This window comes from Micromys minutus (assembly GCF_963924665.1).
Source record: "Micromys minutus genome assembly, chromosome: 15".
NCBI classification, from domain to species: Eukaryota; Metazoa; Chordata; class Mammalia; order Rodentia; family Muridae; genus Micromys; species Micromys minutus.
Window position 1 is genome coordinate 1,652,443 of NC_137984.1, and position 26,846 is coordinate 1,679,288.

A 26,846-nucleotide genomic window follows, 5' to 3' on the forward strand; every position below is an offset into this window, starting at 1 on the left:
CTTAGCTGTGGAATGTTTGGAGTTCCTGTTAAGTTATAAATAAACAGGTAACAATTCTTTCCTGTGTCCAGGCAAAGCTCTTTTTATGTGTCAGTGTGCTGATATTTGTTTTGCTTTATTCTTTGCTCAGATCTAGCTGCTTAAGAGGAAAATCTAATAAGAATAAAAAAGTTTTTTTCTGTTCTCAGATCCAAGAATAATAGCCTTCCATGTTACTGAAGTGAAATGACAAATTGTGCATGGGTTCCAACCAAGGCAAACTCTTGCCATTTGGTGAATTTATGATGCAAACAGAAATGACACAGTTTTATCTGCAGACCCTCACCCACTAGAATTAATGTGACTTGTTTATAGGAGGTTTCCAAGGTGAATAAAGTGTTAAAAATACTGGCTCTGACAAAAGTTAGCATTTGAGGAGGCCTTTTGCACTTGCATTAAAAATTACCACAGATTCCTCTGATAGAAGATATGCATCTTGGGTACAACTATGAAAAATTCTCAACCCAGTTATTTTACATGTCATTGAAAAATACTCTTCAAAGCTCCACTTTCAGGGTGCTTTGTGCTGAAACATTTTTCCTGTTTCTTTGAACCAGGTTGATTTTCTTGCTATAGAAATGAGTAAAGGAAAAGTCAGCTTCCTCTGGGATGTTGGTTCTGGAGTTGGCCGAGTAGAGTATCCAGACTTGACCATTGATGATTCATATTGGTACCGTATTGAAGCATCAAGGTAACTTCTCAGCAAAGTGTAAGATCACTAGATGGTATTGTTTCTGAAATTCCTAGTTTATAAGAAAGAAATCCATTGCCATTTTAAGAATGTAGCTGTGTTTAACAATGAGTGTCTATGTGTGTGGAGGTTATAAAGTGCATTTATTGTGCTTGTTAGGAAAGGACATGCATTCAAGCCAGAGAAGCTATTCAAATCCTAACTATTTAATCTTTTATTTTTGGTTGTGAACCTAGGTGTTAATGGCTGAGCCATCTCTCCAGCCCCTGACTTCTTAATCTGTTTTCTGATAAGAGCTGGAGTGGGGACAGAAAAGCTTACTCACACATCCTTGCCTAAAGAGGCAAGAGGAAAAATGCAGTTACCTGTTCTTATTAAACAGACACGAGCACACAGAAATTGTCATCAATATCTTTGTGTACTTCATTCACTTCTAGTCTACACAGCACCTGTAACCCCAGACTATTCTATCCCAAAATACTGAGTCCAAAATCTAACACGTAAGAGCCCTCACATTATTTTAAATGGAAAGTCTGAAGCAGAATCAGCCCTGCTCTTTCTAAAACTCTAATTCTGTTTTCAACATCTAGGAACATTTAGGCTACATGTGGGACTATGTTAATCCTATCACTGCTCCTTAACTTATCCACTTTCTCCAATTCATAATTCATCATTGAACCCAGATGAGCCAGTAGGTTAGGTAGAATTGTTGAAGACTTCTGGCTGGTGTTAAAGTTCATTAGTGAAGGATAAGGACTCAGGGAACTGTTTATTGTTGTCTCCAAGTGAAGGATCCAAACAGTCTAATTCAGTTTAAAAAGATTTAACTTTTCTACAATAAAATGTTTGAAAGAAGGACTGGGGAGATGACTCAGTAGATAAAGTGCTTGTCAGGTAAGTATCAGGGCAGAGCTCAGACTTCCAAGACCCATGTAAATGTCAAGCAGGGTGGTGGCACTCCAGTCATTCCAGCACCCAGAGAGCAGTGAGGACAATTCCTAGGGTGAATTGCCTAAGTAGCCCAGTCATATTAGTAAACTCTGGTCTCAACTGCCAGATTGTCCATCAAAGAATAAGATGAAAAATGATTGAGGAAGACTCTCCTCATCAGCCTCACACACTGTCCACCCATACACTTGAATTATACATTCCCATGCATGTGCAGACACATGGACATTCCCATGCCTGTGCAGACTTGTACATTTGGCTCACATACTGTCAACCCATACACTTGAATTATACTCATGTATAGCAGTGTGCACATGAACACAGTTGTCTATATGTTAACTTAATCAAAGGCGGGAACTTTACTTCCTTTTAAGATATGTATGTGTGAGGGAGGAGAAAGACAGGGTCAAAGAGGAGGGGTGCAAAGGAGAAAAAATGAAGCTGAGCTCACCCCCATGTTGGTATCAGAAATACTGAGCACTTCACTATATTTTGGGATGTTTACTCTTTCATAGTACAGTTCTAACTGAAGAGATTCACCCTATTCAAGAAGCCTTGCTGATAAATCCATTCTCTTGCTCCTCAGGTTTCACTTAGCGTTGCCTCCTCAAAGATAGAGTTTAACCAAATGAGACAGCAGGGAGAAGGCTATGATTAGGAAGGTTTGTTATGACTGCTTGTCTCTGAAGAGACCAGATTTTCATATTTAACAACTTATGGAAATCAATCATTTAGAAAAAGAAAATGAAATGATAATAGCTTTCAGGGTGTTTTTCTTTTTTTCTATAACTGAATTTAAAAGAGTACTTCTACAAATTCGTATACACAACTCTGCAGCAGAGCTGCTGTACTCTATACATTAAGATGACATGACAAACAATGAGGCCTGTAATTCTGGGAAAACTGCTCCAACAGATTAAGATCCATTAGCAGGAATTTTAGGCAGAATTAGGCAGCTTGTGCTACTGAAGGGTGGCTCATTTGGACTCGCCGAATTAAATTTGACAAAATAACAAATGAAGTCATAAAATTTGTTTACGTTTCATGTCGTCTGAAACAGCAAATTATTATATAAAGCCAGAGGGAAATGCTTTCCTTTTGATTTGTAATTGTTCCATCAGCTAACTGCGGCTGTCCTTTCATATCAACAGCCATACACAGAATCGGGTTATGTTGTTCTTTTCCTATTTGAATGTTATGGTAAATACTTACCAAATGTCAGATCTTTGTGTTCACTTTAGAAGCACTCACTTCAGAGTGCTTGTCCCTAAACACAGTTCACTGAACTTACCTGAGATGACTATCTCTACTTTATGTCTTTGAGACCTGAAGGTGATGAAATGTGATGCATATTTTATTTTCTGTATTTTTTTCCCTTCCACTTCAATACATATATATGCCTGAAGAACGGGGAGAAATGGATCTATTTCTGTGAGAGCTCTGGATGGGCCCAAAGCCAGTATGGTGCCCAGCACCTACCATTCAGTGTCCCCTCCTGGGTACACCATCCTAGATGTGGATGCAAACGCAATGCTGTTTGTTGGCGGCCTGACAGGAAGAATAAAGGTAATGAGCTGTTTCCTGTCCCTTCTCTTCCCTTTTAATCAACTGGGAGGAGATGTGGAGAATGCTGTAACACCTGTACATGTGTTCTTAGCTTTTGTCTGTGAATCCACCAACTTAGACAATGTTCTGCTTTGGTGCTTTGTTTCTCTTTGCTCTGAGTTATTTTTTTGAGACATGTTACTATATCCAGACCTGCTTGAAACATGTAATTCTCCTGTCTCAGCTTCTCAGCCATTATAATGACAGGCATGTGTCATGACACCCAACAGAACTACCATCTTTGAGTTGTGAACATCCCAATCTGGAAGCACCATATTTCCAAGCCTTTAATAGTTTATTCTTAACTGTGACATGCTTTTTTTTTTTTTTGTCATTCTTTTTTTTCTCAGTCACTTCAAAAGCAAAGTGTTTCTTAACTATGCATCGTTTTTTTGCAATTACTGTATGATTTATAAAAGTGAAGTGCTATAAAGTTCATACATCTAATTAAAAGATTTACAAGTCTTTGGGAAATATCATCGGGGCCATACACTTTCAAATTGTGATGGCTTTAAAAAGTTTTTGAGTTGCTCTTCTCTTCATCCTATGGAGCAATACACTTAATATTCATAATTGCTTTGTGGCAGGTCCTTGTGCATTTCAAATGGCAAAGTGCTTGCATTTGAGAGAAGCTTATGTTGATTAGGTAGAATTAGGTGTTGAGAAACGACCTGTGGGTGAGATGGAGGAACACAACAGAATATAATGGATAATCCTGGGCTTGTCACAGTCACCCTGAGATGAGATTAGTCAGACTACGTGAAAAGCAGGGTGACCTCCCAGTCATGAGAACTCAACTTTCTCAGTGTGTGAAGCTAATTTGTTTGCTTTGTCTGCAAAAGATGTAACTCTGAAGTACAGGAGCTGATTCCACAGCTGCACAGTAAAACCATCCTCTTCCATAGAACTGCAGATAAATATGTACAGTACATAGTAATATATAGTTATAGTGACAAATTTCTCTGCTCTTCTAAAGAAAAATTAGGGCAACACAGAGTAACACAAGGCAATGAATACTGAATTCATCCCTGGGTTAGATTTGTATCTTCTCACAACTTAAAAAATATGTCCTTAAGTACAATACTTAACCCCTTGAGCTCTGTGTTTTGTACTACAAAAGAGCAGTAAGAACATATGCCCTACTTTCAGGTTAAAAGAAACAATGAGAAACTTTCATAATGTTTTACAATTCTCATTATGTGCTAAATTGCATTCTAAGCAATTTACATGACGTGTTCATTATTCAGCACATAACAATGTGTCTTAATGTATTTTGGCTACTCAATGGTAAGCAAAAAACAAAATTTTTCACTGAGTGGTCCAGGAACAAGGTACCAACAGGGTGGTTTGTAATGAGAGCCCTTTCTACATAGAAGGCTCTATCTTGTTATGTGTTCTCCATTTGAGAAGGGGTACACGAATTTCCTTGAGCCTTTTGTGCAAGGGTACTAAAACCATTCATGGAAGCTCTGCCCTTCTAAACTTCTACATAGCCCTAGCTGTTGTGGAACTTTCTTTGTAGACTACACTGGCCTGGAACTCACAGAGACCCACCTACATGCCTTCCAAGTGAGGTGATTACAGATATGTGTCACCATGCCTGGCTTTGGAGCACAAGAATTTGAGGAGGATATAGATATTCAGGCCATAGCAGAGTAGACTTTAAGATCCTCCTTATTTCCTAATCAAGGAAACTGAAGAAGGGAAAATTTGAACATTTTGACTATGTTACATAGTTATTACTGGAAGGGACTGAAAGTGAACAAGGTATAAGAGGTCAGTGATCTTACTATCAATGCCTTAGTCACACAGCGAGAAGGGAGAGCATGGTTTAAAATTTTATAGATTTTATACCTTAAATAATTTTTAAAAGTTTTGTGTATGTCTATTTGTCTTTTTTGTGTGTACATGTGCATGGGGGTACATGTTTTTCAAACAAAGGTGGTTGTTAGGTATCTTCCAGTATGGCTCTCCTCTCCCTCTTTCCCAATTCCAGTGAGGGAGTAATCTGTTCATTCCCATGCCTGAGCTATAGTGTGCTGCCATGCCTGACTTGTGTATGTGCTGTAGATCTGAATCCAGGTTCTCATGCTTGTTCAGCTGGAACATTACTAGCTGAGACACATCCCCAGACCAAAACTCAAATATTTGTCATCATCATCATCATCATCATGCAGCTATCACTAGTGCAAAGCAGTTCTAAAGTGGTCTAAGGATAACAAGAGCATAGAAGCAAAGTAAATCTGTAGAAACTCTTAAGAAATCATTTGAACCAAGAGTTCCTAGGCTTCTGATACACAACCGACAAACCAAAACCTATAAGCACATACTTAACTATTTACTGCTTAAAATTCAAATGAGCAGGAAGATTTCTCAATCTCAGGATGCAGGGAGATTGGAAAGGCAAGTAAAAGCCACAGCAGGATGGTCCATCTCTAGTCAATCAAGATACTCAACTGTTAACAGCATTCCAGATACCTGACTCACTAACAACTGTGACCCTTGACCCCAGCTCCTCTGCATGGCCAGGGTACTATATAATAATGTATATTGTTATGTTAGAACTAAAGCTGTAGCCTGAATATTTTACCTTCTCATGACCATCTCATTTATTTTCTGAAACATCACAGTCTACACTTTTTTTTTCCCCAGATAATTTGGGTAGACTTATATGTCCATTACTCTTCTGGTTGCTGTGACCAAATACATGACAAAAAAAATTAAGAAATGATGGGTTTATGTTGGGTCCTAGTCTGTGGGTACACCCATCAGTGAGGGAAGAGGAAGGCATGGTAGCAGGAATGGGAGGTACTATCGAATACTGAATTCATAGTCACCAAACAGAGAGAAGGGGATGCTGGGGCTAAATTTGCTTTTGTCATTATATTTAATCTGGAACCACACTTTTCCTAGTTTGCTTTCTTATGCCATGACAAACACTATAACCAAAAGTAACTTGAGGGAAAAGGGGTGTATTTAGCTTACATATCCTGATCATAGTCTATCGCTGAGGGAAGCAACACTCTTAGAGTTTCTATTGCTGCAATATAACACCATGACCATAAAGCAAGTTGGGAAAGAACGTGGTTACTTGGCTTATATTTCCACACTGTAGTCTGCCACTGAAGGAAGTTAGTACAGGTCAAACAGGGCTGGATCCTCAAGACAGAAGCTGATGCAAAAATCACGGAGGAGTGCTGCTCACTGGCTTGCTCCCCCTCGCTTACTCAGCCTGCTTTCTTATAAAACTCAGAACTACTAGCCCAGGGATGGCATCACCCACCATGGGCTGAGCCCTCTCCTATCAATCACTAATTGAGAAAATGTCTTACAGATAGAGCTCATGGAGGTATTTCTTCAGCTGAGGCTCCTCCTGCTCTGATAACTCTAGTTTGTATCAAGTTGACACACACAACCAGCCAGTACAGCAACCATCATAGCTAGGTTTGGCACAGTTTCTGATATAAGTAGCAGAATATGCCACTTATTTATAGTAAGTTTGGGCTGAAACAGAAGCTGTTTAAACAAGGTTTTTCAGCTTGGACTTTGTCTTTTCCCTCCTTTGTTTCTGTAGCATTCACCAAGCTGGTGATCTATCTTTATGGCAGTGACATCAGAATTGTCATTCAACAGATAATTATTCAGAGGCTTCCTAGATCCTAGACCACCTATTGGGGGATGTCAGCAAACAGAACCTGCATGGATGTATACCATCCTCTTAGAAAATTGCTTTATTTCTCCTCATTTTCTTGAGCTGGAAGTCTAACTGGTTGGGAATTAAAACTTTAGATCAGTAGTTTTCTTCCTGTGGGTCATACTTGCCTTGCACAGGGGTCACCCAAGACCATTGGACAACACAGACATCTACAGTTCAATTCATAACAATAGCAAAGTTGCAGTTACAAAGCATCAATAAAAATAACTTTATGGTTGGGTGTCACTGCAATATGAGGACTGTATTAAAGGGCCACAGCACTGGGGAGGTTGAGAACCACTGTCTTAGATGAACACTATCACAACAGCTTAATTTATATCTATGTTCTCTCCTTCATCACTGAGACTCCAGTGGGAACTCATTCATGACCTTAAGGGAAATAAATCTTAATATGTTGTGAGTCAGATTTGTACAAAGTGAACAGGATCTTAATACCCACTTGTCTGTAGTGGACATTGGATCTAGAACCAGAAATAACCTCTCACAATAATTCCATGTCACGGGCATCTGTGGAGAAGTACAATAGCTAGCTTAAGGTTGGAAGCCAGAAATAATTTATGTCTTCCACAAGTATACATGGGCTTTCTATCCTCAGACTCAACAAATGAAGACTGGAAAATACTTGAAAAACAAAATTGCACCTATATCAAACATGTAAAAATTTTCTTACATTTTTATAAATAATATACTACGACAGCTACTCACACACAATTTATATCATATTGCTTTAGGTTTATTATGCAATTCAGCAATCATTTGAAGCATATGGGAGGATGCATGTAAGTTATACACAAATACTATACCTTTTTATGTTAAAGACTTCAGAATCTAAGGACTATGCACTCCTGAGGTTATTTAAACAAATCACTGGAAGATATGAAAGAATTACTTCTACTAATGGAGATAATACACATAAATGAAGTTCCAATTTAGGAAGTATTTAAAGTAGGAGCCACTGATGAAATACTTGAACTTTTCCTCTTTTGACCTGTTCTGTTGTTGCTGTGAGAGCAGACTAAGGTTATAAGGAGACTGCTAAAATTGTCATGTGGAACAGATAAGAACTATTCCACCTTCTGCTGCTTATAACTCATAAATACTTCAATTCATGAAATCCTTAACTCATGAAAATATCTTGTCTCCCTGCAGAAAGCTGATGCTGTACGTGTGACTACCTTTACTGGCTGTATGGGAGAAACATACTTTGACAACAAACCGATAGGTTTATGGAACTTCTGGGAAAAGGAAGGTGACTGCAAAGGATGCACTGTCAGGTGAGTTGGGATAAGAAGGCCTGTCCTGTGCAACACACAGTTTGCATTTTACTGGGTATCTCTCAATCATAATGTAGAATGGGTTTGATTATACTTACAGAGAATTTACCGAAGCAATGAAACTTCAAATTCCTTCCCAACCTATGTGGGCATTTTCAAAGGACCTTGAAAAGTGTTCTTTGGTACATTTACATGGCTATGTGTTTTTATAAAATTTTCACAAATGAGAGATTTGAAGCACAGTCAATTAACACTAGTATCTTCCCATGCGAGTGTCTCTTCGTAGCCATGAGAGTTTGCTTATCCATTAATGACTTCTGATCATAATTATTATTTTATAAGGAGAGTACCCTCTGAGCTGATTAAGTGTACATGTAGAAACCTAGCTTATATTACTTTTTCTGTAGGACTTTTCAAATTGACATGTGAATTCCTATAAGTGCTTACAGGGATAACTGGAGAGGACTTTGAGATGCTGCTTAAGATGGGAGAGATAGCAGGTGCCCAGTCAATCCTGGAAGAAGTACCATAATAGCATCAATTGTAAGAAGGAATTCAGAACACACAGGATTTTAAAGTATATGCAGCATACAATGCAAATGCAGAAAATAGTTTTATATAAACCTGAATAGAGAGTATAAAAGTAACAAACTAAGAGTAGGGGATTTCTCAACATAACAATACAGAGCCCCCTAGTCATTTGAGCCAAGAAATAATTTGATTATGGTAAAACTCTGCCATAGAATTTAGAAGTGCTAAGGTTTTTGTTGTTGTTGTTGTTGTTGTTGTTGTTCTATTTTAACAAGTACATGGACATTTCAAAATCCTAATTCTCATAAACACAGTAGAGAACATTTTATATTTTCTTCCAAGTATCTCTACCTTACAATATAGGAGGAATCTCCAAGACATCTCTGAAAGGTTTGATGTCCAAGTCCTTCTGGTATCACTACATATCTGCATGGCAGCAAGAGAGTCTGGCATATTAAAGATAGTTTAATCCAGAACATATTAACACAGATATGGAAATCTGTCGCTCAAGTTCTTTCAATTCAACCAAAATCATGGGATATACTGTCAGGTCTTACAGCATATGCCTGTAACACCAGCACTAAGAATGCTGAGGTAGGAAGATTGTTAAGCTTAACACCAGCCTGAGACACAGGAGGCTCAGACTTGCCCTAAACATTTTTTTTGTAGATTTCTAATTGGCATTTTCAGATTATTATTAGCAAGTGTAGTAAAAGAACATCTTGCAGAACTATCCAACCCCTTGACTTTGCAATATGATGCTGCCATCTACAACACATGGTCACCTGCTTAACTATCTTGGTTTATATGTAGCCTAGAGAACACAGGTTCAATGTGCCTGATTATTCTAAAACATCAAATGGTCATTCTTTAATGTACATATTTTAAGACTCTCATATCACTAAGGTTCAGCTATGTAATAAATAAATAAATAATAAATAAATAAATAAATAAATAAATAAATAAATAAAGTCAATGTGTAATATGTTATCTAGGACATTTATACTTCCACCCTTCTCATACTAGGAAGAATTCAATTCATTCTCACTTATCAAAAGATGTATCACCAAGAACGGAGGTAAAATAGTTTAAAATATAAAACACAATGAAAATCCCTTTGAAGGTATGTCCAATGCCACTTTTGGAAATCTGCTTTGTGGAAGAGGTCACAATTGAGGTGGTCCTCAGGAATGTGTGAAAGTCCAATAAAAATGTTTACCAAGTTATACGTGAAGAACTCAGAGAGTCAGTGTCTGCTGTCCATTTCTCTGCCAGGATACCTTTTCACCACAGCCCTACCTCTCTGCAGTATTGACCCTCCTGTCTTAGTTGGATTTCTATTGATCATGATAAAATACCATGACTAAAAGCAACATGGGCAAGATCTCAGCTTATGAGATCACAGTCCAAGTCATGGCAGGATCTCAAGAAGAGTAGAAACCTAGAGGTGGGCACTGGAGCAAAAGCCACAGAAGAATGCGCTTACTAGTTTGCTCCTTATGGCTGTCTTTGCCTCCTTTCTTCTGGGACCCAGAATCACCTGCCCAGTAGAGAAAAAGTCCACAATGGTCCTCTACACCAACCATTAACCAAGGAAATGTACACTTGATCAAAGAAAATCTTGCTCATGGAAATTATCAATAATGTTCCTTCTTCCCAAGTGACTCTAGCTTATCAAGGACAAAAAACTACTCAGAAGATCTTCATTATGCTTCCTGCTGCCAAACAACACTTATCTTTGATTTTATGATTGAGGAAGTTTTATTATAGATATGAATGGTAGGCATCTGGAAGGTTCCAGACTGAACCAGGCCAGCAGAATGAACCTGATCGTGAGAGTAGAGAGATGGGGAAGAAGAGAGGAATAGAAGAGAGGGAGATAAAAGAAAGTATACAGGAAGCAAGAAAGACAAGCACTGAGAATATCTTTCCTTTTTAAAATAAAGTTCTATGTTTATATAAATAATTCTGTATTTGAGAATTTTTAAAAGTATCTTTTTGCTTTGTAATTACTTTGATAGGGTTGCTGTTGTTTTATATGTGTTGACTCTACGGTTGCATAGGATGAGTGGTCATCTCCAATAATAATATTTGTAGAGCTCTATGTACTGTTGTTTATGTTTTCTTTTCAGAAAGCTTTATCACATTTTTATATAAAGATCAATCATTCAATTTAAAGAGCAAAACTGATTTTGTGAGAAAGATAAACTATAAGTCTAAGGGAGGTAGGCTGGGAACATTCTAGGGAGACCTCAGAGCATCAGTTGTGGAAAGCTGCATTTTTAGGTGAAAAATATAAAGGGCACAGTTCTTGTGGTACTTAAATATTAGATAAGGGATAACTCACTTTTCTTAAATATCAAAAGTCATATTAGGATCCAAATATTAAAAAGCTTGCCAGTAATAAAATGCAGTTAGCTGAACACGAAAATTACACTGAAATTGTAAGTGCGGAGACACAATTTAGAGCATTGTTGTACTGGCAAGCAGTCACAGGATGTGGCTGCTCCACAACAGCAGACATATTCTCTGTGCTTACTTGACCAGATACCCAGCTTTAGCACAGAAATAAAATACTGAAAAATACGGTACAATGCATTTATCATAGATAAAATGGTTGTTACATTTCCTTTAAAAATATGATTAAAATATTTCACTGCCTCAGATATTCTTGCAGAATAATAAATGGGTCACAAGACCAAACAAGCTAACTGCTAAATTCCTCTTTCTATGAAATGCTTGCTTACTTGGATAGCTGAGATACCTCCTGAATATCTTTTACAAAGCAAACCTTGGCTGTACACAAACAGGATGTGACATAATTTGGCTCTTCAAAATTATAACCGTGGTTTTTGTCTTTCAAATCCAGGGATAAGCAATAACTGGGACCTCACCTACAATAGTTTCCCTAGTTTCATTCTGGCAAATTTTTAGTAAGGATCCTTTGATTTGTACAAATTTAACATGATTCAGGATGGTAAGTCTGAATGATGGCAGACCCACAAAAGATATAAATATGTTAGTTGCTATAGATTTGCTAAAATTGTTCTACCAAATTCAACTGTTATTTTGGACTTATTTAACCAGTAAAACATATATATATTAAAAAACATGATTAAAATGGACATGAAAATCTAATATAGCGTTACATAGTTTGAACATTATAGTATAGGGCTAAATGAACTAACTTTTCTCACCTCCATGTTATTTATTCAAAGTAAGGTTTACTTTCTGACTAAGCTCTTTGGTGTATTGAGTGAGGGCAGCTGTTCTACACCAGTGTGCTTGCTCACTGTTCACCCAAAACTCTTTCCCATAAACTGTCTTTTGCCATAGTGAGATAATGTCAAGTGTTGGAGTTGGGAGAGACTGAAATTCTAAAAGCAATTGAAACTTTCATGTCATGCTTGGAAAATTCCAACATGAATCGTTAAATGACTTTTGTGAGATTTTCGAGCAGTCCCAAGGGTACCTGATATCTAATCCACATTAAGAAGTAGATAAATTTGGGACACAAGGATGTCAGGGTTTAACTTTTCTAAGTTTATATCAAAAATATACTGACATTTCTCCTTTGAGTCTAGAATTGTGCAGTGATTTATTTTGGTGTTTAGGTAATTTTAAAGTTATCAATAAGTACAAATGTTAGAGGACAAAGCACATAGAAAGTAGATAGGGAGGACTCTCACAACCCTTTTCTGGGATGTTCTTAGTACCAGGGTGGTTTAATATGCAAAGCTCTGGCAAATGAGAACTACAAGGAATGTATATTCTCTTATGCCATCTTCTCATTCCTTAGTGCAGTGCTTCAGAAGTTACTGCATTAGAATGAAAGGCTAAATCATAGCCAAGCTACTCTATAAAGTATATAACTAATAAGCTAATTTAGTTCCTCGTGTTAAGATTTTTATGAACACACATGCACACACACACAGCATCTTTTATATTACACTTAGTGTTCTAATCATCTCTAACGAGGAACCAGAGCAAGCCAAAAGGTACACTGTGAAGCAGCTCTTCCAACACAGCACATTCGATTTTGTACTCTATAATTTTTATCTAACTAGCCATGATTTTATGAAAATAACATTTTAAGGTTCTTGTGAAACAGTGATGCAAAAATAATAAAATTCTTACAAACAGAATCCAAGAACGCATCCAAACAATCATTTACCATAATCATGTAGGCTTCATCCCTGGGACACAAGGATGGTTTACTATATGAAAATCCATCAACATAATCCACCATATAAACAAACTCAAAGGGAAAAAAAAACACATGATCATCTCACTAGATGTTGAGAAAGCATTTGACAAAATTTAACACTCTTTCATGTAAAAAGTCTTGGAAAGTATAGGAATATACAGCAAACCAGTAGCTAACATCAAACTAAGCAGTGAAAAACTTGAAGCAATCCCACTAAAATCAGGGACTAGACAAGGCTGCCCACTCTCCCCCTACCTATTCAACATAGTACTGGAAGTCCTGGCCAAAGCAATTAGACAAATAATGGAAGTCAAAAGGATAAAAATCAGATAGAAAGATGTCAAAATATTACTATATGACATGATAGTATACTTAAGTGACCCCAAAAATTTCACCAGACAACTTTTACAGCTGATAAACAACTTCAGCAATGTGGCTGGATATAAAATTACCTCAAATAAATCAGTAGCCTTTCTCTACTCAAAGGATAAACATGCTAAAAAAAGAAATTAGGGAATAGACACCCTTCACAATAGTCAGAAACAATATGAAATACCTTGGTGTGACCCTAACTAAGTAATTGTATGACAAGAACTTCAAATTTCTGAAGAAGGAAAATGAAGAAGATCTCAGAAGGTGGAAAGATCTCCCATGATCATGGATTAGAAGGATCAACATTGTAAAAATGGCCATCTTACCAAAAGTAATCTACAGATTCAATGCAATCCCCATCAAAATTCCAACTCAATTCTTCATAAAGTTGGAAAGAACAATTTGCAAATTCATCTGGAATAACAAAAAACCTTGGATAACAAAATCTATTCTCAACAACAAGAAAACTTCTGCAGGAATCAGCATCTCTAACCTCAAACTATATTACAAAGCAATTGTGTTAAAAAAAAATCACATAGTATTGGTACAGAGATAGATAGGTAAATCAATGGAACAGAACAGAAGATCCAGAAATGAACTCTCACACACATGGTAACTTGATCTTTGACAAAGTTGCTAAAAACATTCAATGGAAGAACAAGCTCTTCAACAAATGGTGTTGGTTCCAGTGGCAGTCAACATGCAGAAGAATGCAAATTGATCCTTTCTAATCTCCTTGTACAAAGCTCAAGTACAAGTGGATCAAACATCTCTACATAAACCCAGGTACACTGAAACTATTAGAAGAGAAAGTATGAAAAAGGTTAGAACACATAGGCACAGGGGGAAATTTCCTGAACAGAACACAAATGGCTTATGCTCTAAGATTAAGAATCGATAAATGGGACTTCATGAGATTGCAAAGTTTCTGTAAGGCTAAGGACACTGTCAAGAAAACAAAATGGCAGCCAACAGTATCTTTACCAGTCCCACATCTGATACAGGTCTAATATCCAATATATACATAGAACTCAAGAAATTAGACCCCAGAGAATCAAAGAATCCTATTAAAAAATGGGATACAGAGCTAAAGAAAAAGTTCTCAATTGAGGAATATCAAATGACTGAGAAGCATCTAAGGAAGTGCTTGACATCTTTAGTAATCAAGGAAATGCAAATCAAAACAACCCTGAGATTCCACCTCACACCAGTTAGAATAACTAAGAACAAAAACTCAGATGACAGCAAATGCTGGCAAGGATGCAGAGAAAGAACACTGCTCCACTGTTGGTGGGGTTGTACAATGGTACAACCACTCTGGAAATCAGTCTGTCGTTTCCTCAGAAAATTGGACATACTACTACCTGAAGATACAGTTATACCACTTCTGGGCATATACCCCAAAAATGCTCCAACATATAATAAGGACACATGGTCCACCATGTTCATAGCAGCCTTATTTATAATAGCTAGAAGCTGAAAAGGACCCAGATGTCCTTCAGTAGAGGAATGGATATGAAAATTGTGGTACATTTACACAATGGAGTACTACTCAGCTATTAGAAACTATGACTACGAAATTCTTAGGCAAATGAAAGGAACTAGAAAATATCATCCTGAGTGATAACCCAGTCACAAAAGAACACACATGATATGCAGTTACTGATAATTGGATAATAGCCCCAGAAATCTCTGAATACCCAAGAAACTACTTTCAGACCATATAAAGTTCAAAAGAAGGAAGGCCAAAATGTGGAAGCCTCAGTCCTTCCTAGAAAAAAACAAAAGCATATAGCACCCTCACAGAGTGTGGTACACCTATACCTTAGATCATTAATAATTTAAGAACTAAGAATGCAACCTTGTGGCAATTTTTGGTATTTAAAAATCATTGTTTAATCTTTACACACCAAGAGAACTTTGAGTATTTCCACGTTACTTTTTGTTTTATATGTACTTTATGCTCATTGAAACTAGAATATTTTCAATTAATACTATCAAATGTTTTAAAAAATCAACTACTGACAAAAGTATTCATATAGTTGTATGCAAAAATGCATTTAAAATCTGTACATTTATCTCTGCTTTTTAAAATAAAGTTGTTTAATTTTTTAAAAGCCTCTTGTATTATGTCAAACCCATTGAACTTCTCCTTAGCCCCTCTACCTCCAAAACAATACAAGCTCAAGTTTCAGAACTTATGTGAATAGTAAGTAATATGTGACTATTCAAAGTTTGAAGATTTTTTCACAGTGAGACTTGTTCTGTAAGAACAAGTTCTAAGTGAATAACTGATACATAAATGATTGGGTGTGTGGGTAGGTAGATAGCTAAGTGGATGGATGCTTGGTTAGATACTTAAATGCCCAGATAACTAGAGAGATGAGATAAACTTCACTTGAAAAGCAAATAGTTTTCAAATGTTTTATTTTTAAGATTTATCTCAATCACTAATTATTAAATGGATATTGAACATATATTCTCTGTGAATCCTTTTGTTCTATGAAAATCTCCTTTAGCCCACAAATGTTACTGAAGTTTATTAGATGGCCTAGCCTACACCTTGAGTACATGAATGTTATAAGTTGGCCCCCTAATATCCAACCATCTCTTATAGTCACATACTAGTGATAAACACAAATTATAAAGACAGAGTGAAAACAGTTATTTTTCATTGCCCGAATCTAATTAGAGATTGAGGGTGTATATTATACCATGTTTTGTAAATGGAAAGTGGTGTAGTACATTCATCTCATCCCAAATTCCAACAATATATACAAATATCACTAGGAAGGACTTAAATATTATGTAATTTTCCACTACGTACTTGCCTAAAAATACTGATGAAAGTCCAGATAAGAGATTATGGTCTGAGGTCTAAGACGGTAGCCAGTGGAGGTGGGGGTAGGCAGGATCCACACCATGTCTGAGATCATCTGTGTCCCACAACAGCTGGGACCTGGGGAAGAGTGTGGTTCATTGAAGGATAACAAACTGGAGAGGCCTAACTGGTGTGAAATGTCTCTTTTCAGTCCACAAGTGGAAGACAGTGAGGGGACTATTCAGTTTGATGGAGAAGGGTATGCATTGGTGAGCCGCCCCATCCGCTGGTACCCCAACATCTCTACAGTCATGTTCAAGTTCCGGACATTTTCATCAAGTGCTCTCCTGATGTATCTTGCCACACGAGACCTGGTAACATGGAGAACAGAAATACGTTTGCTGAACTTTTTTTGTAAAATACCAATATAATTATTACTTATTGATAAAATATCAGTTAAGCCTGAGGGAAGTTTATAATAGCTGTGGGGTAGGCAAGAATGGTACAGCGAATGGTTAAATATATTCAGTAATGATTTAGCCACAATACAATGTAGTTAATTTTTCTCTCTGCACTATCCCATCCTAGATAACTTTTATGAGGAGCATCCTGTTATTTTTTTCAGGATGGAATTATGTAACAACAAATCTAGCTCCCTGTTCTTATTTGAGAGATGTAAGCTGAAAGATATTTCCTAATACTCCTTGCCCTCAATTTTTCAGATTTGTGTTTCTTTAGTAAATTCTTTTAGTGATCTTACTGTTTGATTTGCTTAATACATTTCCAAAGGAACCCCCTTTGCAATACTCTCATGAGAGAATGTACCCCAGTGATTCAATTGTAGCCATTAGCAGTATAACATCACACTTATAATCCAAGAAATATTACAAAGTGTAACACTAATCCTGTTTCAGAAATGTTCTTATCCCATGTGACACATACAGCAATCTAACCATGAGGCCCTTTTATAAACCCCATAAAAAAGTGAATACCCATATATTTCTCTGTGTATCTATTCACTGGGGTGTTTTTACTCTATTAATAGAAAGATTTCATGAGTGTAGAGCTCAGTGATGGACACGTAAAAGTCAGCTATGACCTGGGTTCAGGAATGGCTTCCGTTGTCACCAATCAAAACCATAATGACGGGAAATGGAAATCATTTACACTGTCAAGAATTCAGAAGCAAGGTGAGTTTTTAAAGTGAGAATGCAGGGTGGGGCTAAGTCATGCCATCCAAAGCACCCACGAACATCATCAGGAGAAGTGCCTTGCCTGTAATTTCAGCTACTCACAAGTTCTGTGGGGAAAAAAACATGATACAGCCATTTCTTTGGCTTACATTATAGGCGGTCTGGATTAGACAAGACTGATTATAGAGCCAAATGATTCTCTGTCATTTTCTTTTTTGAAAGTCTGTGGAATTATATCCTATAACAGGTTTGAAAATGGTTGTGTGCTTTTCTGTTTGGTTGAGATGTTCGTTTACTTGGGAAACTGTAGGGTGGTATGCTACAGCTATCAGTTCCATGCACTTCCAGAATGCCAACAGAACTGTAAATATGTCCCAGGAATTAACTGAGAAAAAAATGGCATGACATTTGTTATGGTTCTGAGACTTATTAAGAGTAATCATTACTTCATTTGATTATATAAGGGATTATTTTGATCTGTTGTTAGAGAATGGGAAATGTACCTTTAAATGTAAATGCTGTAAATGTATATATACATGATGTGTGTGTGTGTGTGTGTGTGTGTGTGTGTGTTATAATGGCTAATCTTGACTGTTAGTTCAAGTCACTTGAGCAAATGCAACTTCACATCCAGAACTGCCTCTATCAGATTTATCTGCTGATGCACAAGAAATGACTGTGAGATATCTTTTTTATATCCAATCAAAGTAGAATGGCCCAGCCCTCTGTAGATGTGCCCATCCAAAGTTGAATGGGTATGGGCCGTGTAAGGATGGTAGCTAATGATAAACCTGGAAGAAAGACAACAAATAGCATTCCTTCATGGCTTCTGCTTCAAGTTCCTGTCTTGAGTTACCACCTTGACTTTTCTTGGTGATGAATTTTAACCTCTAAGTAGAATAAACCTTCTGCTTCTCAAAACTGTTTTTTGTTTTGTTTTGTTTTTCTTTTGTCAGAGCGTTTTGTCACAGCAATGGAAAGTGAATTAAAGCAAGATGTATAGTCATAACCAAGATGGAAGGCCATATTTTCTCAGTACTTAGAATGGTGTAACAATCTAACTGTTACTTGGATAAAATCTCATAATTCTCTTTACTGTGACATTACCAATATCTGATATCCAAACTTTGATACTTCTGCAAATATATATGACCTAATTAATATTTAGGAGGCCAATGTAATAATCTGAAAAAAAAATTAGACTTAACTGTGTACCACCGTACCCTACACTCTGTATTTAATAATGTTTTTGTAAATCTTCTACTAAGCACTGTTCAAGAACTAAAGGAAATCTGAAGCAAATTTTTGCCTTCTAGAAACTTATAGTCAGATAACACAAGAATGATTAATTGATAAAATGACCAACAGCTAGCTTCCACATTTCTAAGTGTTTCTATTGCTGTGACCAAACACCATGACCAGAAGTAGCTTGGGAAGGAAAGAGTTAATTTACTTTACTCTTCCCTATCACCACTAAAGGCAGAAGTTGATACAGAGGCCATGGAAGAATGCTGCTTACTGACTTGCTCCCTGTGGCTTCTTCACCTGGCTTTCTTATAGCTTCCAGGACCATAGCCCTGGGGTGGCACCTCCCACAATAAGCTGTATCAATCACTAATTAAGAAAATTACCCACAGATTTGCACACAGACAAATCTTACAAAGGCATTTTTCTCAATTGGGTTATCTTTCTCTCAGATGATTCTAGCTTGTGTCAAGTTGATATAAAACTCGCTGGTACCTAGTCTCAGAAGAAAACTATTTGAGTGGTAGGGAGAAATCAGCTCCATCAAGTACCCCTGAGACGTGAACTAGTGTAAAAGAATGGCCTTGGTTAAAGCACCTGCAAAATTTTCAGAAGAAAGTTGCACAAATTCTGGGGCTGCCAGAGAACAAGATGTGCCACTCTGAAGATGCATCTCCTTGGAAAAACTCCTTAGGGAAGAAAAAAGCTAATGTTACCATTGTGGAAACTGGCATTCTGCGTCCTCTGTCCACACGTAAGAGAGACACAAAGTTCCCAAACCATAAGAACTCTGCATAGTTTAGAAAGGACATTTAATTAGATATTTCCCAAACTTCTTTAATCACATAAACCCTTCCACTATTGCAACAGCAATGTTCTACCGGACATGTGTTAGCAACCACACTAATCGCTATTAGAATGTATGTAAGCTAAATAGATGGATGATTTTAGAAAATTTCTGGATGATGTTTGGATAGCAGGGTGAGTCTGCAGAGCCTTGTGAACTAATAAAATGATGTTAGCCATAGGTGATTGTAATTCCACCAAGATTGTGGTACTGTTAGATCTGGGCTTCCATGAGATTTCTTTCAGAACAACTTTATTGGTATCTTTGTGCCCATGTTGGTTGTTCCTGAACTCTTAAATGAACTGTAAACTGAATAAAATTAAAATCAGTAATGGGAACAAAGAGGGAAAAATGGGGTTAGATGATCTCAAATATCATGTACTCAATAAGCTTAGAGGATCTGGAAGAATCCTTTTTTTCTTAGATAACAAGATTATAGCATGGCTATTGAAGGAGTTGCTAAACTGAAGGAAAATATCAATAGTTTCGTTGTGTTTTGAGACATGTTGTATTCAAGGTAATTTTAGTATCTTCAGCGGCCTAGGGAAACTGTAGTTGGTGAGCAATTAGATGCAATGTGTATTAATGGAAATCTAGAGAGGAGGTGGAGAAATTGGTACCATCCTCATCCTCACAATGGTCAGAGATGGCTTAGGGTTCAAACATCTGAGTAGGATGATATCAGATCAAGATGTCCCATACCCTGGATGCCTACAAGTATTCAAGCAGTAGTTGAATGAAGACCCTGTAAAGGGGCAGAAATAAATAATCAGAGAAAGCTAAACTGAGGCCTTGTGAAAGCCTGACATCAGAGTAGGAAAAGAACACATTTCTTCAAAGAAAGAGGAGCAGGACATGGGGGCACATGTCTGGAGTCCCAGCTCTGGGGCAGTAGAGACAAGAGGATGAAGAATTAAAGGTCATCCTTGAGTACACAGTAAATTCTAGCCACAGTTACATAAAACCTTGTCTCAAAGAAAAAGGAAGAAAAATAATTTAGTTTATCATAAACCATAGAACGGTGACAGGAAATAAGAGAATTGATCAGAATGAAACAGAATTAATCATCGGAATAAATTCAGAAGTCATTGTGGTTTGAAAAGAATAACATTGAGAAGAACAGTAACAGTGTTGTCACAGAAGGATTGCAATAGCTCATTAGGGTGTAATGGACCATGGGAAAGCAGGTGCTATAACAATCAACTCATTCCAGAGGAAGTTTGACTCAAGAGGGGAGAGAGTAAAAGGCAGGAGCTATCTATCAACTGCAAGTATGGAGTTAGAAGGCAGGTGTTGGGAGCTGAGAGAATATTCCAGGGCTCTCCATTGGTTTCTAGCATGTCATAAATTCCTGGCAAGTATGTTTTTCTGAGTAAATGATTCTTCAACATAATCACTGGCTATGAGAAATCTATATGTATATAAACATATATAAACTTTTATAAATACATATTATAGACTACTACATCACCACAAAAAACAAACCATTAATATAATGTGAATGAATGAACACAAAAAATATTTTTGAGGGTTATACAGTTTTATTACTATATTGCTTAAATAACTATTCACTTACAAGCTCATTTTATGGAATTCAAATTAGACCTCACTAAAATGGGTGAACAATAATATGAAATGAAGAAAATTGAATGTATGGATGAAACAATTTTAAACTATGTTGATAAATAGTAAATCCTAGTGACAAGTACTGGAGGTTTATTATGCCATCCTGTACATATGTCACAAAAAATATTTAATGATATAAATTAGACAAAGAGAGTGAGCTTTATTAAATTATATGACAATGCAAACTCATCTATAGTCACACAAAGCAATTTATGCCACATAAAGTATATGTGCTGTGGATGTCGAGATGGCAGAAGCATAGACTATGGAGGTGTACCTGAAAGAACTCACAAGGCAAAGGATATAAACCTTCAATTTTCTGTAAGAGATAATGGGTTCCATAGATGTATGGATATTTCAAATTTTGTTAGTGTACCTATTAAAGCTGGCTAGGTTTAATATGTCAGCAAATCAGCAATACCTCGCTAACGATATTTTTTAAATATCATAATTAGTATACTTACATAGAATAACCATATCAGTGAGGACACTGATTTTATTAGCTCTGAATGCTGAGGGGCTTGCCTTCAAGTTTAAAAGACTGACTAGGAGTAGCAATGCAACCAAATAAAATAATTCATCTATGCATGAGAGTACAGAGTTCCCCCACTATGGTTCAGAATATGTTTCTCATTAAAAGAAAATGCCAACAATGATGTCTTGCTTGCCAAATATAAAAATTCAGGCCCAGACATGAATATTTGGGGGAATTGGCTTTTCTATTTATGCATAGAAATGAACTTGAGTTTACTGTGTTAGATAAAACTAAGATGTGAACAAGGAAAAGAACATTAGGGCAAATTAATATAGCCTAAGAATTCAAAGATCTATAGGAAGGGCCAGTGAGATAGCTCCATAGCTAAAGATGCCTGCTACCAATTCTGACCTTATTCTAATCCTTAGAACCAACATGGTCAGAAGCAAGAACTGTCTCCTGAAAGTTGCCCTTGACCTTGACACATATGTGTGCATGTGCATACACACATATGCACATACACATGTTTAATAAATATAATTAATACCTTCCTTAAGGATAAAGAGGAAGAGATTGAAAATTAAATGTAAAAAAAGACTAGAGAGTTTGATACCTTAGAAGGCAAAAGAAAAAAGAAATGAAAGAAATACTAACAGCATCAAATATCTCATAAAAACTATGGTTTTTAAGGTGCTCAGGTTTTGAAACAGGGGTAGGGAGGGAATTCCAGAAGACTTTAAGATAGAAGCACATCAAGTACTGAGTTGAGATGAAGTAAGGCTATAGCAATGAAGGTGCCTGCATTTGATTGGCGACCACATTTGTTGCTTTGTACAGATTGCTGTTTGTAAAAAAAAAAAAAAAAAAAAAAAAAAAAAAAAAAAAACAAAAAAAAAAAAACACTGCTCTCTTGAAATTCAGAATTATTCTGTGAGGTTGCTTGTGACTTCCTTAACTCCAGAGTAAAAGCACAGCAGCTAATAGAAGCATACCCCCCAGAGTGCACAGAATGGGATCAAAGCTGAAAATAACTAGGTTTTTGTTGGATTTAGAGAAGAAAAGGATTCCCAAGGTAGAAATGGTGTGTAAAAACATAGAGATGATTGCAAAATTATATGAAAAGCCCCCATGCTGTGCTTACTAAGGGGAAGACACCCGTTTTCCCCATGGTCACTCATTACACCAAATCTAAATTTGTATAGGGATAGCTACTTTGATAGTGTATATATATAAATTCCTACCCAAAACTTCTTCAACTCTGGCACTCTCCAAGGCTGTAAACAAGCCTTCATCAGAGTTAGTTTAAAGCTGGTGTGTTCCACTTGAGTTTTGTTGATGCTTTTTGGTTCTGAGAGTGGCTTCTAAAACTACATGTATCTTCTGATGGATACAGAGGGAAAGTATGTCCAAACACCAGCTTGCTCATGATAGAAACAGTGTCTCATTTCATATACAGCACTGAAATATTCCAACTTTTCAAAGAGACAAGTTTCAAGTTCCAGTGAACAGAGCCATATAAACCTTTCTCTGTAGTATGAATGAAAAAAATAGAATATGTATAAAAGTCTTTAAAAACATCTTCATAAATCTATTTTCCTTATCTGCCAATCTGATCTAAGAGGGAAGTGTATAGAGAGCTAATTATATGTGTAAAGGTAATTAAGTATATTATGAAACTAATTAAAATTTGAATTCTGATTTTTTAAATATATCTTAATGTGACAATTATTCCTTTATTGTAGTTTTTATATTATCTAGTTTAGTTTTTGCCTTGTTACAAAACTGGAATTTTGCCAGGTTTAGTGGTAGATGTCTTTAATTCGGGCACTCAGGAGGTAGAGGCAAATGGATCCCTGGAAGTAGAAGGCCACCCTGGTCTGTAACTGTAAAGTGAGTAACAGGGCAGTCAGAGCTATGCATCTCACCCACACACATGCACAAACTTGCGCACGTGCAAAGGTTTGAAGTTTAGGATATTTGATTAGGGTCATTTATGTGTTTATGGTATTTGATTTTATTGAAGATAGATTTTTGAGGGAGAGTAGCATGGTTGACTACAAAAGAAGTTCAGAGTTTGATAATTTTTGGTTTTCCAAAGAATCTCAGTTCTAATCAATGATGAATGAATGGAGTATAATAATCTTGCATGTTCAAACAGATTTGAGTATTGCCTTGTCAGTGCCCCTCTGTTAGAATACCACAGAGTACCTTGGCATGCTGAAAGATCTGGGCAGCCAAGCATTGTGATATACGTTCAACACTGACCCAGCATGTACCATATGCATTTGAACCAGGGACATGGAAGAAACTCACGTTGCAAACAGCGAACATTTAGATTCTCTTATGACTCAAATGCTTATTTCCAAACCCACTGTAATTTTTATCTTCTACCAGGCAAAGATCCAGAAGCAAAACCTAATTAATAAGCTGGTGCTTCAATATACATAAAGGGGCTAAAACATATAAAGTACTTAAAGGTTAGGTCTAGGTGGAAGCATGCTGAGGAATCATTTAATTCAGAAGCCAAGCCTGACCCTTAGAAATGAGTGAGAAAATTGACAATATAAAGATTTCCATTTGCTTTATAAACAAAGAAGTCTCAGTAGAACTATAACTCCTTCCTTCTTCCTTCTCTGTTTCTATTCTAATCCCCTCCATAGGAGAAAACCTGTTGAGAGCTAAGAAAAGCAATAAGGCATGAGAATACCACATAACTCACAGCACCGCCTCCTGCTCTACAGTGTGTGTAACAATAGATGTGGATCTTGCTACCTCATCAGACCAATTATCCACATCTCTCTACTAGTGTGTGCTATGATTTTATTCGAGTAACGCTTTGCAAATGAGCAGAGACCTCAGTAGTTCTGACTATGCTGAGATTTGCATATTGGAAGAGGCAAAGAGTTGAAACATTTCTAATTACCCAATTTCTAGTTAGATAGTTGTAAAAACATAATATTCATTTTCTTCAGAGTAAGAATCTATATCAAGTGGTTTGCTGATAGCCATCTAAACTTCCTTCCTTTGTCTCCTGACCTGCCTTCACTGTGTGGAAGCCATTATTTTCCTGCTCCAGTATAAATGCTTCAAAAATATACTGAATTAATGTTGTATATTAAATGGTTACATATGTAATACACATGCTGAGAGAATGCCAGTGTCTATTTGAAATTTGGACAATGTATCTCCAGTTGTCAGCAAGAACATAGCTGTGGTGAAACTTGTGATAATTAAATGGAATATTCCTATCTCCCATTACAGCCAATATATCGATTGTAGACATTGATTCTAACCAGGAGGAAAATGTAGCCACTTCATCTTCTGGAAGCAACTTTGGTCTTGACTTGAAAGCAGATGACAAAATATATTTTGGTGGCCTGCCAACTCTAAGAAACTTGAGGTAATCGAGTTCATATTTAAAGTGAAAGTTTTAATTAAATGGTCACTTGCATTGCAAAGTTTAATTACAATAGCAATGTCATATAACCTTTAGCTACAGAAAGAACTAATCAAAAAAAAAATGTTGCATGTAAGAACAACACCAGGATTTAGAAACTGGGGATTAATTTGACATTCTTGTTGAAGAGATAGATTGGAATTGTTATTTCTCTTATATACACCTGCTGAAAAGTATTATGAAGGTAATTAAAGATGAAAGCTGAAGTTGACTGTGGGTTTTGTAATTGCTGTTCTCTGTGCACAGTTACCAAAGAGAATGGCATTTGACATTGTTCAGGCTCCTGAAAATTAGTCAGTGTTCAGAATGCTGTGAGTGTAATCTATGTTATTGTGAGTCATTAGCACCATATGAGCATAGTGGAGCTTTCCCACATACCTAATACTAAATGACATTTGTTATTCATATGCTTGTTCTAGCATACTTTAAAAATTCCTCATATGCTCCGTGGTTAGCAGGACAGGAAGACATCTTTAGCTCACAGTCCTGTTAGTTCATAAACAGAAACTTAAAAAGTCAGAAATATTTTATATGTCATATAATTAACTTACTGCTAGTATAAAACATGGAAAACAAATCCAATAATCTAGAAAGCACTGTACATTAACTGAATCTGGTTAAGATGGAATGAGTGATCTGGTTAAGCTGTGGGTACCTATGACATCCTCAGAGAAGTGCTACATTTTAAGGTTTTTCATTTTTTATTTTTGGCTTTTTATTGGTGGTTTATCTAGAGTGTGAAAGTCCTATGCTATATCTAGAAAATTTTTAAAATAGTGTAGTTGGAAATTATGGGGGAGAGTTACTTCCTATATATCACTTCCATATAGACTGAAGGTGTTTTTTCCAAAGTCTATTTATAGACCAGACAATTGTCTAATTGCTAATTTTTCATAGGTATGTATAGATAAGCTTCATGGTACAGGTCATGTGTGCATATTCATACACATATGTTGTCATACATATCTATACATATATTAGCATATTTATTTTTAGTAATATAATTCTGCAATATCACATGATTAAGATCACTGTACATCAAAGTGATTAACAGTGATATGGTTATAACTGAGTAGTTTCTTTGCTAAAGATATATTCAACACATGACTGTTGAATGCCTTTTGTGTACCAGGCAGCATACCAAATTCTGATAATCTAGTCCTTATTTAAATCCAAGATTTATCTTAAAAAATCATTAACTATATTCAGAATGAATTAAATATAGTGAAATAAGACTACCTATAAATATTTCACTATAATCTAGTGATGGCTTTTATTACCAGAAAGTGAGTTTGTAAAACACAAACACATCATGAATTAACTTAATTGAGAATGGTTTGTATCTTGGGTATATTTTTGGAAATTGTGCTCTGAGTCTTTACTACCAAAATGTTACTTTCTTCATTCAGCAATTTAAATTACAATACTGCTGTAGTATGACTCTCTATTACAAAATAATCCTTATATACATATTTGTGATTGACAAAGTGGCCATGCATTTACCTGTTGTTTTACACAGTCAAATCTCTGTATGATGATGCAGTAAACACAAATTATTTTCACATGTACTGATAACTTGAGTGTTTTGAGAGGCAATATTTATAAGCTATTCATAAATACCATGTTGGTGTGCTTCCCATATATCATGCCATTAAAAGCAAGAGCTTTGAGTTTATTTTCCAAAATAAAAATGTCGAAGAGGTACAGTATGGGGAACCTCTGATTCCTGGTTTTACTTCTATGGAGGACATTTGTCTACTCAGTGTCCTGTCCTTTTCTAATATTCCTTTCTAGAATATG

At 36.4% G+C, this 26,846-nt stretch overlaps 1 protein-coding gene across 1 annotated transcript in view; it reads left to right on the top strand.

Annotated features, from left to right (window-relative positions):
* LAMA2 (laminin subunit alpha 2) overlaps nucleotides 1–26,846 on the top strand; it is a 551,725-nt gene that overhangs the window by 485,442 nt on the left and 39,437 nt on the right. Inside the window, exons 46-51 of the mRNA XM_080929510.1 lie at nucleotides 597–730; nucleotides 3,085–3,244; nucleotides 8,148–8,272; nucleotides 16,415–16,577; nucleotides 17,249–17,393; nucleotides 24,851–24,989. Coding sequence (XP_080785636.1) covers nucleotides 597–730; nucleotides 3,085–3,244; nucleotides 8,148–8,272; nucleotides 16,415–16,577; nucleotides 17,249–17,393; nucleotides 24,851–24,989 — 866 coding nt within the window. The remainder of the gene's footprint in view (nucleotides 1–596; nucleotides 731–3,084; nucleotides 3,245–8,147; nucleotides 8,273–16,414; nucleotides 16,578–17,248; nucleotides 17,394–24,850; nucleotides 24,990–26,846) is intronic.